This window comes from Sinocyclocheilus grahami, unplaced genomic scaffold, assembly GCF_001515645.1.
Source record: "Sinocyclocheilus grahami isolate Dianchi unplaced genomic scaffold, SAMN03320097.WGS_v1.1 scaffold712.1, whole genome shotgun sequence".
Lineage (NCBI taxonomy): Eukaryota > Metazoa > Chordata > Actinopteri > Cypriniformes > Cyprinidae > Sinocyclocheilus > Sinocyclocheilus grahami.
In genome coordinates, this window is record NW_015505891.1 from 160,122 (window position 1) to 171,414 (window position 11,293).

The 11,293-nt window shown below is 38.4% G+C and overlaps 1 protein-coding gene across 2 annotated transcripts in view; it reads right to left on the reverse strand.

The window, feature by feature from the left end:
- Positions 1-3,589: 3,589 nt before the first annotated feature.
- The window catches only part of LOC107560151 (galactosylgalactosylxylosylprotein 3-beta-glucuronosyltransferase 1), a 100,748-nt gene continuing 93,044 nt past the window's right edge, over positions 3,590-11,293 (reverse strand). For both annotated transcript variants that reach the window (XM_016244241.1, XM_016244240.1), the window contains 2 exons: positions 6,371-6,474; positions 3,590-6,207 (listed from right to left, as the gene is read on the reverse strand). In XM_016244241.1, coding sequence (XP_016099727.1) covers positions 6,388-6,474 — 87 coding nt within the window. In that variant the 3' untranslated portion in view covers positions 3,590-6,207; positions 6,371-6,387. The remainder of the gene's footprint in view (positions 6,208-6,370; positions 6,475-11,293) is intronic.

Consider the following 11,293-nt stretch of genomic DNA (forward strand, 5'->3'; position numbering starts at 1 on the left):
TGTGAATATTTTCGTGGGTTTCACATTTTCTGTGGTGTTCAGAAGCATGTGGTTTCAATGGCTCTTTCATATACACTGGTTTTCTTCAGAAATAACATACATTAAAATTTCTCTCATGTCACATGTTCCCCCACTTAAGTTACAACTATTGCTATGCCCCTGGTTCTATTTAATACGGAGCCCCTAAAGGGACATAGTGATAGTAAAAAATGAGAAGGGAGGAAAAATTATATTTCAATGCTTTTTCATTTGTTGGTGGAACACAATAGTTTTTTGAGAGAATGCATATTTTGTTAGCAAATGCAGTTTCTTGAGGAATCGCAATACTTTGCGAGAAAACGCAAAAAGCATTTTTCTTTCAATCACAATATATTTTGAATAGTTTTCAAATACTATTCAAACATTACAGGACTGCTGCCATCAACATTTCATAATATAATTACTTTATACCTTCATTTAACACATGATACAGTTCCAGTCTTCAAATCTGATTGACCCAAGCTGCTTTGCTATTGCTCCGTTTGTCTGTGTTCACACCATTCCAAACTGTAATATACAGTGTTGAGTAGAAACTGAATTAATTCTGTGTGATTTGATGAGTGGCTGTTTCAAAGTAATGGCAGCATGTGTTTTCTCTTGCTCAAATGATCGCTCTAAGCGGGTTTCTTTTGCTCACTTAAGTTACAACTATTGCTATGCCCCTGGTTCTATTTAATACGGAGCCCCTAAAGGGACATAGTGATAGTAAAAAATGAGAAGGGAGGAAAAATTATATTTCAATGCTTTTTCATTTGTTGGTGGAACACAATAGTTTTTTGAGAGAATGCATATTTTGTTAGCAAATGCAGTTTCTTGAGGAAACGCAATACTTTGCGAGAAAACGCAAAAAGCATTTTTCTTTCAATCACAATATATTTTGAATAGTTTTCAAATACTATTCAAACATTACAGGACTGCTGCCATCAACATTTCATAATATAATTACTTTATACCTTCATTTAACACATGATACAGTTCCAGTCTTCAAATCTGATTGACCCAAGCTGCTTTGCTATTGCTCCGTTTGTCTGTGTTCACACCATTCCAAACTGTAATATACAGTGTTGAGTAGAAACTGAATTAATTCTGTGTGATTTGATGAGTGGCTGTTTCAAAGTAATGGCAGCATGTGTTTTCTCTTGCTCAAATGATCGCTCTAAGCGGGTTTCTTTTGCCAGTGAGAAAATTAACAACCTGGAGTGGAACCAATGGAGCCGGCTTATTGCAGCATGCATTGACTGGGAATTGGTCCCCAGTCCAGCTTTTAGTATGCTCCATTTGACTCGGTGACATTACATCCTTTGCTGTGAAGGAAGGATTCAATGAAGAGAAATGTTGTTGGTTTGTTATGAAATGAAATTATAGAAGAACAAAATGTGCCTCCAACAAGAACATCACAGTTGAATGAAAATCTTTTTTGAATTTTAATTTGACAGAACGACTGAAGACTATTCCAACCTGAAATGTACGTCTTTGAAAATCAGAGAACATTATATTAGATAAAAATCATTCCCAGTTAAACATTTTCTTACTTAAGGCAAGATGCCACAGGGGAATAAGCTAAAAATAACTAAGATATCACCCCAGTTGATTAATCACATTAGGCCATTTTTCTGGCTCGGCACAGGAGAAAAAAACTCTTTTTGAGAAAGGCATTAAGAACTGCAATAAAATAAACATGCAAAATAGCCCAACAAATCTCAATATTGGCCAGTGCATGAAAAAAATATGGTTTTGCTTGTATAGCGTCTTGCCTTAAGTGGTAAGATGTGCATATGACATGCACGTGTAAAGCAAAATCATTAAAAAAATAAAAAAATACTGAAATACACATCCAATAACTCAAAACACATTCTTTTTTTCCTAACACATTTATTATTTTCTGACATTTTTATTCTCTTTCGTTCTGAGATGATCTGTGGAACAAAAAGAAGAACATTTACAAGAGCAACATGCAGAAATGTTTTGTCTTGCAAGTAAGAGAGAAGATGAAGGTGGGTGTTTTCGGGCAAACATACTAATTTCAGCAAAGCACTTAGTCTGGGCAATACGGAAAACCTGATCACTTTTACAAAAATAGATGACCAAACAGCCTGGCATGATTTTGGATAATTATACAACGGTGCTAATGTGGCTCGGAATCAGATTGTAAATCAGGAGAGATATCCTTGATTATTGGAGGCTTGTGCCGCAGGTCATAACCTAACGTTGGGTTCGTCAACAGCTTTTTAATGAGCCGCTTGTTTTGTTAGTCCATCAATCAATTCCCAGTTCAGTAGCAATATGAGAAAACAACAATGGGTCTGTGCTGTTTGTGAGCTCAGCCAGTGTTTCATGAAATAAGAAAGAAACAGACGTTTTATATTTGAGTGGAAGTACAGCTTCATAAGAAAAGACTCTGTAATGTAAATAAATACATAAATATATCAATATAGAATAAATACATAAACCTCGTACAACAGTTGTTTTTCTTCAACAATACATTAAGTGGGGAGTTTGTGGCAGCATCTGACACAAAACAGATGCAGCTGCGAAAAAGAAACAGGCTAGAAGGCAATTTCTTGACGAATGAATTCACATGTTCATATGTCATCTTTATGGTTTGCTTTGCCTCAGCTATATCGTGTTCTGGTTCTAAAGGAAAGCAATTTTATCTCAGCATCACCGTTAAAGCAACTAACAGGTGCCATGGTAATGGTCTTGCAGTGTTAGTATACATGCACTTGTGTGCTCTGAAGGTGAATGTGGAAAGAAAGGATGGATGTGGTTTTTCAAAGCATGAAAGGAAAACAAACTTGGCAGGGAAGTTGACCCCTATGAACCACAGACTAATGAAATACTGGAAACACAGATGTGAATCAAATAAAAGCCACTGCAAGTGTCTCCATAAAGATGGTTGCATTTCAGACAGTCGAAATGCTACAATAAAGTCCTCTTTTTTCTACAGTTTTCATCTTTTAATGGACTGAGCTTGCTAATTGCTCAATAAAAGAGAATGTGAGTTGAGGGAAAGAAAATCTGTCTTTCAGTTTAATGACAGTCCCCTGTCCTTCATTAGGCTGCGTGTGTATTGTCTGGCCATTCTGAAGGGCTCTGTGAGCTCAAGAGGCTTTTGAAACTCAGTAGGGATGTGGTACTTTGTTAGCCGTAGATAAGAGCGCAGAGCTGTGTGTTATTATGTGTGTGCTCACTGTAGACTTTGATTTCACACAAACTTCAGATATTACAAAGAAATGAGGAGTCGCTTTTTCTGAAACGTCCTACAGCCATAATCCATCACATCCCAGGAGGAGGTTATGTCCTCAAAGTTTGAAAAGTTTTATCCCATTAAACATGTGCTATGCACCCTAAGCCTCCCAACTGATTGATGAGCTAATTATGGGTTGTTAAAGTGACAGTACAAAAATTACTAACCCTTTCAAATCTGTCAATGCCACCCAAACGAAGTGAGAATGAACTGGCAGAGGAAAACTGTTCCTCAAATAATGTTCTATGGTCAGAAATATGAACTATTTGTGCTTTACAATGTAAAAAAAAACAACAAAAAAAAAAACACTGCTTATGTATAGCTACAAGTAACGCAGCAAACCTCGACATCTACCCGTAAATGCATTTTCCAGATGAAACATGAAACAGCTGGAGGGCTTGCTTGCTTATTTGCTTACTTTCTTTCCTTTTTTACTTTTGTGCTCAGGGTATAAAAATGCAAGTATATGCATTTTTCATGAAACAAGTGTTTACAGTGTGTTGATTATAGGTGCTGCACAGGGCTACAATATACTGTTGCTTCTTTTAAGCCAGTTTAAAGCCCAAAGGTTACTTGATTTTTTATGCAAACACTTTCAAAATATACTCCAAACATGCACACTAGAATGTTTCATCCTTGTCTAGTGTCTGCGCCATTTCTTTCCAGAAGTTATGACCGATAAACATGTCTTTGTACTCGTTTAAACAAGAGTGCTGGGTATGTATTAATTTCCTCACATAAGTGCTTGTTTATTGTGGCTGTGTCTCTGGACTTAAGCCCAAAGAGTACTTTGGGTTTTGGCGCAAACTCTTAGCGATGTTGATGATGATATTTACATCAAGCGCACTGTACGCATATCTTAGCATATGCATAAAAACCTGAGTATACTTTGGGCTTAAAGCCACCTTTTCATTGTCTACGTACTTGTCCCCCAATTGGCAGTTGAAATAAACCGTGCATTTGTTTGTGAAGTTAATGTGTTTCTGTTCACGTGTCCAGTAAAGGAGCGTCACAACACAAGCATTTACCCTACGGTTAATGAATAGCTGAAAACATGCAGTAAAAAGACTAATTTTGGAGAATAGAAACAGCGTAAATAATTATGTTTATTTATTATTAACGCCTATTCTACAGAAGCAGCAGGTATTTAGGAGAGTTTTTTTTAATTATCGATAGTTTACATTCATTCAACTTACGCAATTTTCAACCAGCTTTATATTGTTACAATGTTGTTAGTATATGTAAGTGAACATGATTTGTACTCCTTCTCCATGTTACCCGCACCCAGATATCCCCATTTATTTGTCTGGAAATGTCTGTCAAATGACGCAAAATGTGTAATTTGGCTATTAATCATACATATACTACTTCATTACAACATTATTGTAATGATGCAAACCTGGTTGAAAATGATCCTTTAATAAAAGGATAAAATTAATCTGTTTGCTATGCTAGTCTGTAGGCTAACTAAAACAGACATCAAATGACAAATAACATGATTTTGTAGTAATTGTAATCCGGCGCTAAAGAGAGTACCCATTAAAAGTTCTTTAAGCCAATGGTATCACTTGAGGTCCCAATGGAGACCCTAATTTTTCACAACACTGGAATCCATAAAGGATCGGACCATTGCGAACAAATTTGGGTCTATAATCTGACGTAAGCAGTGAAAAGGCGGCTTAAAGAGATTCACAAATTTAGTAGTCTAATGCTAATCAGGCCAGATTTATTGTAATATTAGCACAGGTTAAGATTTTTTGCACATGCAATTTCAGTGATGTGCCTTGAATATTCACTCACAGTTTTTGATATAAGAAAATAGCTTTGCTTTATGCAAGCATACATTTTGTTCACTCTAGATTCCCAGGTGTCTCAGTATTAGCTTCATTAGTACAGCAACATGTCTTCATGACAGGTCCCCTCTGCAAAGCCCTAAGCTTCGGTTTGACATATAAATACATCTGAATATTTACTAAGGCGAGCTCTGTGCTGCTCTTGGAGGCTAGCCCAATTAATATTGAATACTAACATTGTGAAACCCTACCCATCAGCTCTGTCTCCTTTGGTATAACCACTGTGAACATGTGTGAAGTTTTATGGATGTTGTAATAGTTAAACTATGGATTCTTACTTTAAACTGAAATACAAATACAGTAGTTACATTGTTTGTTCTGTTGAATGCTAGACCACTTTATTTTAAAGTCTCTGATTGTTCATCTTTAAATTATATTTACAACGCATGTCCTAACAGGAACAATGGACACACAGGAACAAATTCAAGTGCTATTCATATCATTTAGGTCTTAGTCATGAGAACCGTGTTACAACTTTGTAATCACTTAATCCAGTATAGCAGCTAGCCCTGGTATATGATAGAACTGGTTTAATACTGCAAAGTGACGCTGAATTTGAACTAAGGCAAAATATCAGTAGTGCTGTGCAAGCAAGACGATAATGGAAACGACAAAAAACATAAACTTAAAATACACATTATGTAAAAAGAAGACATTCCCTTCTTTATGTTTTTAAGTATCAATTCGTTAGAGGTGAAGGAACATCAACGTTCATAAATGGATGACTGTTCACTCTTGGTCAGTCTTTGAGACTGTTGTAACCATTTTTTGTGTCTCTTCTTCATCCAGAGTTTATAAAACCATGGAAGTGAGGAGTTTTATCAGTTCTCACATGTTCCCTCACCAATTTACATAACAATTTCCTTTCTGTCTAGTGCCCTCTGGTTTTGTTCTTGCAAAATACTGATGATATTGCCTTAAAAAAGACTAATCTGTGCTTTAGAATAATAAGTCCATATTGTTGAGCTTGTTTAGTTGTTTACAGGAAAAAGCATCCAAACTGTTCAAAAATGTGGTATTAGGTAATATCTCCCTGCCATCCCCTTTTGGGTCCTTCTGGAAGCATCCCTGCAACACAAAGTAAGAAGAATGTTCACTGTACAAAGCCACACTTCTGTCACTTAGAAGGGCCAGATACATTTCAAACACATGGTTCATGTCCTTCAATGACCCCATATTTGCTCAGTGACACCTGAGATGATTAAGTCTGAACAGATTGCTTTTTCATTACCGACACCGAAGCAGATGTCAGATCTCCACGTTTGGGTCTGTAAAGCCTTTCTTGCCTTCGTTCACCAGAACAGGTTTTTCCGTCCGTGTGTGCCACACAAGAATCTGTAATTAAAAAAACCCCAAACATTATGGTTTATGGAGTGGAGAGAGGAGAATTTGATTTTGTGATGATGAACAGTTTCTCTTAGCTAGGTCAATGACATCATGTTGAATAGTCTGGATCTATTTATTTTTATTTATTTTAAAATACATTGAAATGGCAATTCATACAACGTCTATGATAGGCATGTTTTTCATTTCTGTATTAAAACACAGTATACACTCACCGCCCACTTGATTAAGTACACCTGTTGTTTGTTAATGCAAATATCTAATCAGCCAATCACAAGGCAAGAACTCATTGCATTTAGGCATGTAGACATGGTCAAGACAATCTGCTGAAGTTCAAACCGAGCTTCAGAATAGGGAAGAAAGTTGATTTAATTGACTTTGAACATGGCATGGTTGTTGGTACAAGACGGACTGGTGTGAGTATTTCAGAAACTGCTGATCTACTGGGATTTTCACACACAACCATCTCTAAGGTTTAAAGGTTTAAAAAAATCCAATGAGCGGCAGTTCCGTGGGCAAAAATGCCTTGTTGATACCAGAAGTCAGAGGAGAACGGCCAGACTAGTTTGAGATGATAGATAATCAACAGTAACTCAAATAATCACTCGTTACAACCAAGGTATGTAGAAGAGCATCTCTGAACACACAACATGTCAAACCTTGAAGCAGATGCGCTAAAGCAGCAGAAGACCATAACGGGTGCCATTCCTGTCAACTAAGAACAGGAAACTGAGGCTACAGTTTGTACAGGCTCACCAAAACTGGACAATATATAAAGGTTGCCTGGTCTGATGAGCCTCAATTTCTGCAGCAACATTAGGATGGTAGGGTCAGAATTTGGTGTAAACAACATGAAAGCACGGATCCATCCTGCCTTGTATCAACGGTTCAGGCTGCTGGTGGTGGTTTAATGGTGTGGAGGATATTTTCTTGGCACACTTTGGGCCCCTTAGTACCAACTAAGCATTGTTTAAATGCCGCAGCCTAGAGTATTGTTTAAATGCCACAGCCTAGAGTATTGCTGCTGACCATCCCTTTATGAACACCGTGTACAAATCTTTTGATATTTCCAGCAGGATAATGTGCCACGTCACAAAGCTCAAATCATCTCAAACTGGTTTCTTGAACATACGTTCATTATACTCAAATGGCCTCCATAGTCACCAGATCTCACATCAAAGAGCACTTTTGGGATGTGGTGGCAAAAGTGGGTCCAACCCGATACTAGCAAGGTGTACCTAATAAAGTGGCCAATGAGTATACATATATAATAATTCAAAACCATACTAAATTTAAACCATATAAAACCAACATGAATACTGTTAAGTAGTGCCCATCTTTGTGCCTTCGCTTTGTGTTCGGACATTTATGTTGCTTAGTTTCCTGTTCCCTGTGCTTGTTTTGTAGTTCTATTCTTGAATACTCTTCTTTGTTATTGACTCAACTTTTAAAGTTGTTCTTTTAGTTAAGTCTTGTTTTATAATAGTTTTTGCACAGACTTTTCTATTTTTCTGTAAGCTCACTCCCTGTCCTCTCATTTACTGATAGCCGCCTCCTACACGGTAGTGCTCACAAACACTCACAGATATAAAGTTTCTCCTCAGCAACAGTGTACCATCCACAGTACATCTCCAAATTTAGCATGGTGATCCTCATGGAGTGTAGAACATCTCCATCACAACATCTCTCTGGGTACAGATCTGAAGTGCTGAAATATACATCAGCTATAGCTATTGTGTGTGTGTTTGTCTAAATGTCTCTCTTGATATAGCAGTGAGATAAAAGAGACACTGTGCATTACATTTTACTCTACCTATTTATGCCATCAAGTAATCTGTACAAAAATGATCTGCCTCAATACACTTCCTGGAAATTGTCTTTAATGTCCAGAGGTAGAAATACTGTCTGACTCATCCTTTCTATTTCATCTCCCTTGTTGCTCTCTTTCCGAAACCACTGTCATTCTGCTCATTGCCTTCTGAATCATTTCTAATAGTGTTGAGATGGGTCTGGAGGCCCCACTTCCACTTGGGCTGCCAGTGGAGGTTAACAGTCCCACTTGAAATATTGGTGCATCTGTTGAGTTGTTCCGGTGTTTGGAATGCAGTTCATGGAATCTCTTGTGCACCTGTTCTATTCTTTGGGGTAAACAGACAGCGAGTCAAGGAATTGGTTCTCGTTTGTCTGCCTCTAAATGGTTAAAGGTGCCATAGAATGGAAAACTGTATTTACCTTGGCATAGTTGAATAATAACAGTTCTGTACATGGAAATGACATACCGTGAGCCTCAAACAACATTGTTTCCTCCGTCTTATGTAAATCTTGTGCATGCAAAAGACCACTGAAAAATAGGCGAATCAGAACATAACACTGACTGTGACGTTACAGTCGGGATCACAAATAGTTATGCCCCAACATTTGCATATACCTGCCCATGTTCCATGCCAGCCGCCAGCCGAATCATCAGAAGTTCTGCAGGTATTGTGAAGAAACAAGCGAGGATAATAGCGAAAATGGCAGATCATGGAAATACATTTTATGTTCCAGGCTGTGCAGGGGATGTGATGTGCAGGGATGGGTTGGTGTCTGTATTCAGAAAGGCACGGAAAACAAACAATGCGCTCTAATAAAATAACGCGAGCCACTAAAGGGACATGGTTAGCTGCTTGCTAGCGGTAGCCTTTTACATTACAGTAAATAAGATTTCACTTACCACATAAACAGAGTAAGGAGAGATGACTGAGGATGATGGTGAATGATTTACAGATCCTAAGCACCACTGACAAGCATCTGATCTTCTGCCGCTGTAGTTTACACAGAGCACGTGCGATCGCAAATCTCGAAAGTGAAAGTAAAAAGCGATTGTGCATTCGAAAGCAGTTTCATTGCCCCGCATATTAATAGCTGCTCCCTGATGCCCGCATTTTATATACAGTATAATTACCCAAAGATATAACTGCGAGAGACAGTATTGAAATATATATTTTCCCTGTGTTTCCTTCATGCTGTGTGAGCTACTGAAATGAGCCGCACTGTGAAACAGCCAATCAGAGCAGAGCTCAACATTGAGCCGCACTGTGAAACAGCCAATCAGAGCAGAGCTCAACATTATTATTCATGACCCTTCCAAATACGGTAAAAACAGACCATTTCATTCTCGGGACAAATCCTAGGGTTGTAAATGGACATGCAAAACCGTTTCTGGAGATTTTTTGCCCTTACCTAAGCCACATACCTTCTATGTAGATATCAGAGAATAATTTAAAATATTGTATCAATGCATTCTATGGCACCTTTAAATCCTGGTTTAGTCTTGTCTTAAATAAGGCATCCCTGAGCTCAGTAACGTCAATTAAAGCTCCGGGTGTGTGTTCACGATGTGTGTGTGTGTTCACTACTGTGTGTGTGCATGGATGGGTTAAATGCTGAGCACAAATTCAGAGTATGGTTCACCATACTTGGCCACACGTCAATTTACTTTCACTTATAAGTCCCTTCACAAATCACCAATTAAAACATCAAATAGCCTTTTTCTTTATGCATATACACACAAGTCTCATATGGACATACAGACGTTTGTGCCATTATATCATGCATTTACATTTATGAGGTTTTTTTATTTTTTTCAAAGTGATGAATGATGAACGCCACAACAGAAGTGATTCATCCTGGTGAGTCAGTAACATGAGAAGTGCTGCAACAAATTGTTCCAGAATTGCTCAGAAAATATGAGCTAGTACAGAGAGAGTGAGACACTGTGATACAACAGTTGTTTTTTTACAGTTGTCCTTGAGTGTTTTTTAGGTGAAGGAGATAGACTTGGATTCATGTATTAAATGAGTAGTTCAACTATACATAAAAGCAAATTTTTTATCTAGCCTTGTATTGATCCAAATGCTGAAGACTTTTAGAAAAACATTGGGTCTCATTCAATAATAACTGTGTAGATTATTTCGTATTTGTGTGCACCGGGGAACTTCTCACGAAAATATTTCCACCTACTTCTCAACATATGAATTTGTTCTTAACCTCACTGTAATGTTAATGAATTTGGAGTATTCTAAATGAATGACTGCATGCTTGAGGTTAGGCATTTGCATAAAACATGCCCAAGCCACCTCCATATAAGGGCTTTCCACACAACCTTTCCTTTACAGCCTTTCTTTACGAAGACGAGTTCTAGCCTGTGAGCACGTGCAGAAAGATCCTTGAGCAATGCCAAGTGTGTCATACTCAAAACCAGTTCACTGCAAAAAATGCTTCCCTTTCATGGGAACGTCGAACTGCGTCCTCTAGGGGTCGCTATGGGGAACGCCTCGTCGTAACCCGTGTCTGCGAAATATCTCAATGAACGTTATTAGTCTGGCCATAAACCCTCCAGCTCAGGTGAGCCTTCCTTTCTTCCTGTTTTTCATATAAAGATTGAGAAGGAATGGAAGAGGCCGTTTTTTCCTCACGCATCCATCGATTCCAGCATACAAGTTATGCCAACATCGATGAGATGTGCAAAAGGGGTTATAAGAAGATGCCCCTATAGAGAGAGACGCTGGTCAGCTATCTCTCTATGGTTGAGACGTCCTCTAAGACTCCCTTCCTTGACATCTCGCTCGGATGCCAGGGCATACGCAGCAGGAGCAGGTCGGGCTGTCGCTTCATTGCACGCGATGGGGATGCTCCAAGCATATCAGGCTGACCGGCTGAAGGACCGGGATAGAAGTCCAGGTCTGAGCCCGAACAACCCAGCGGTCCTAGCCCGTCTCAGTTTGAGGATCAGAGACTGGCTCAGAAGGCTAGTGTCGCGGCTCGTGCT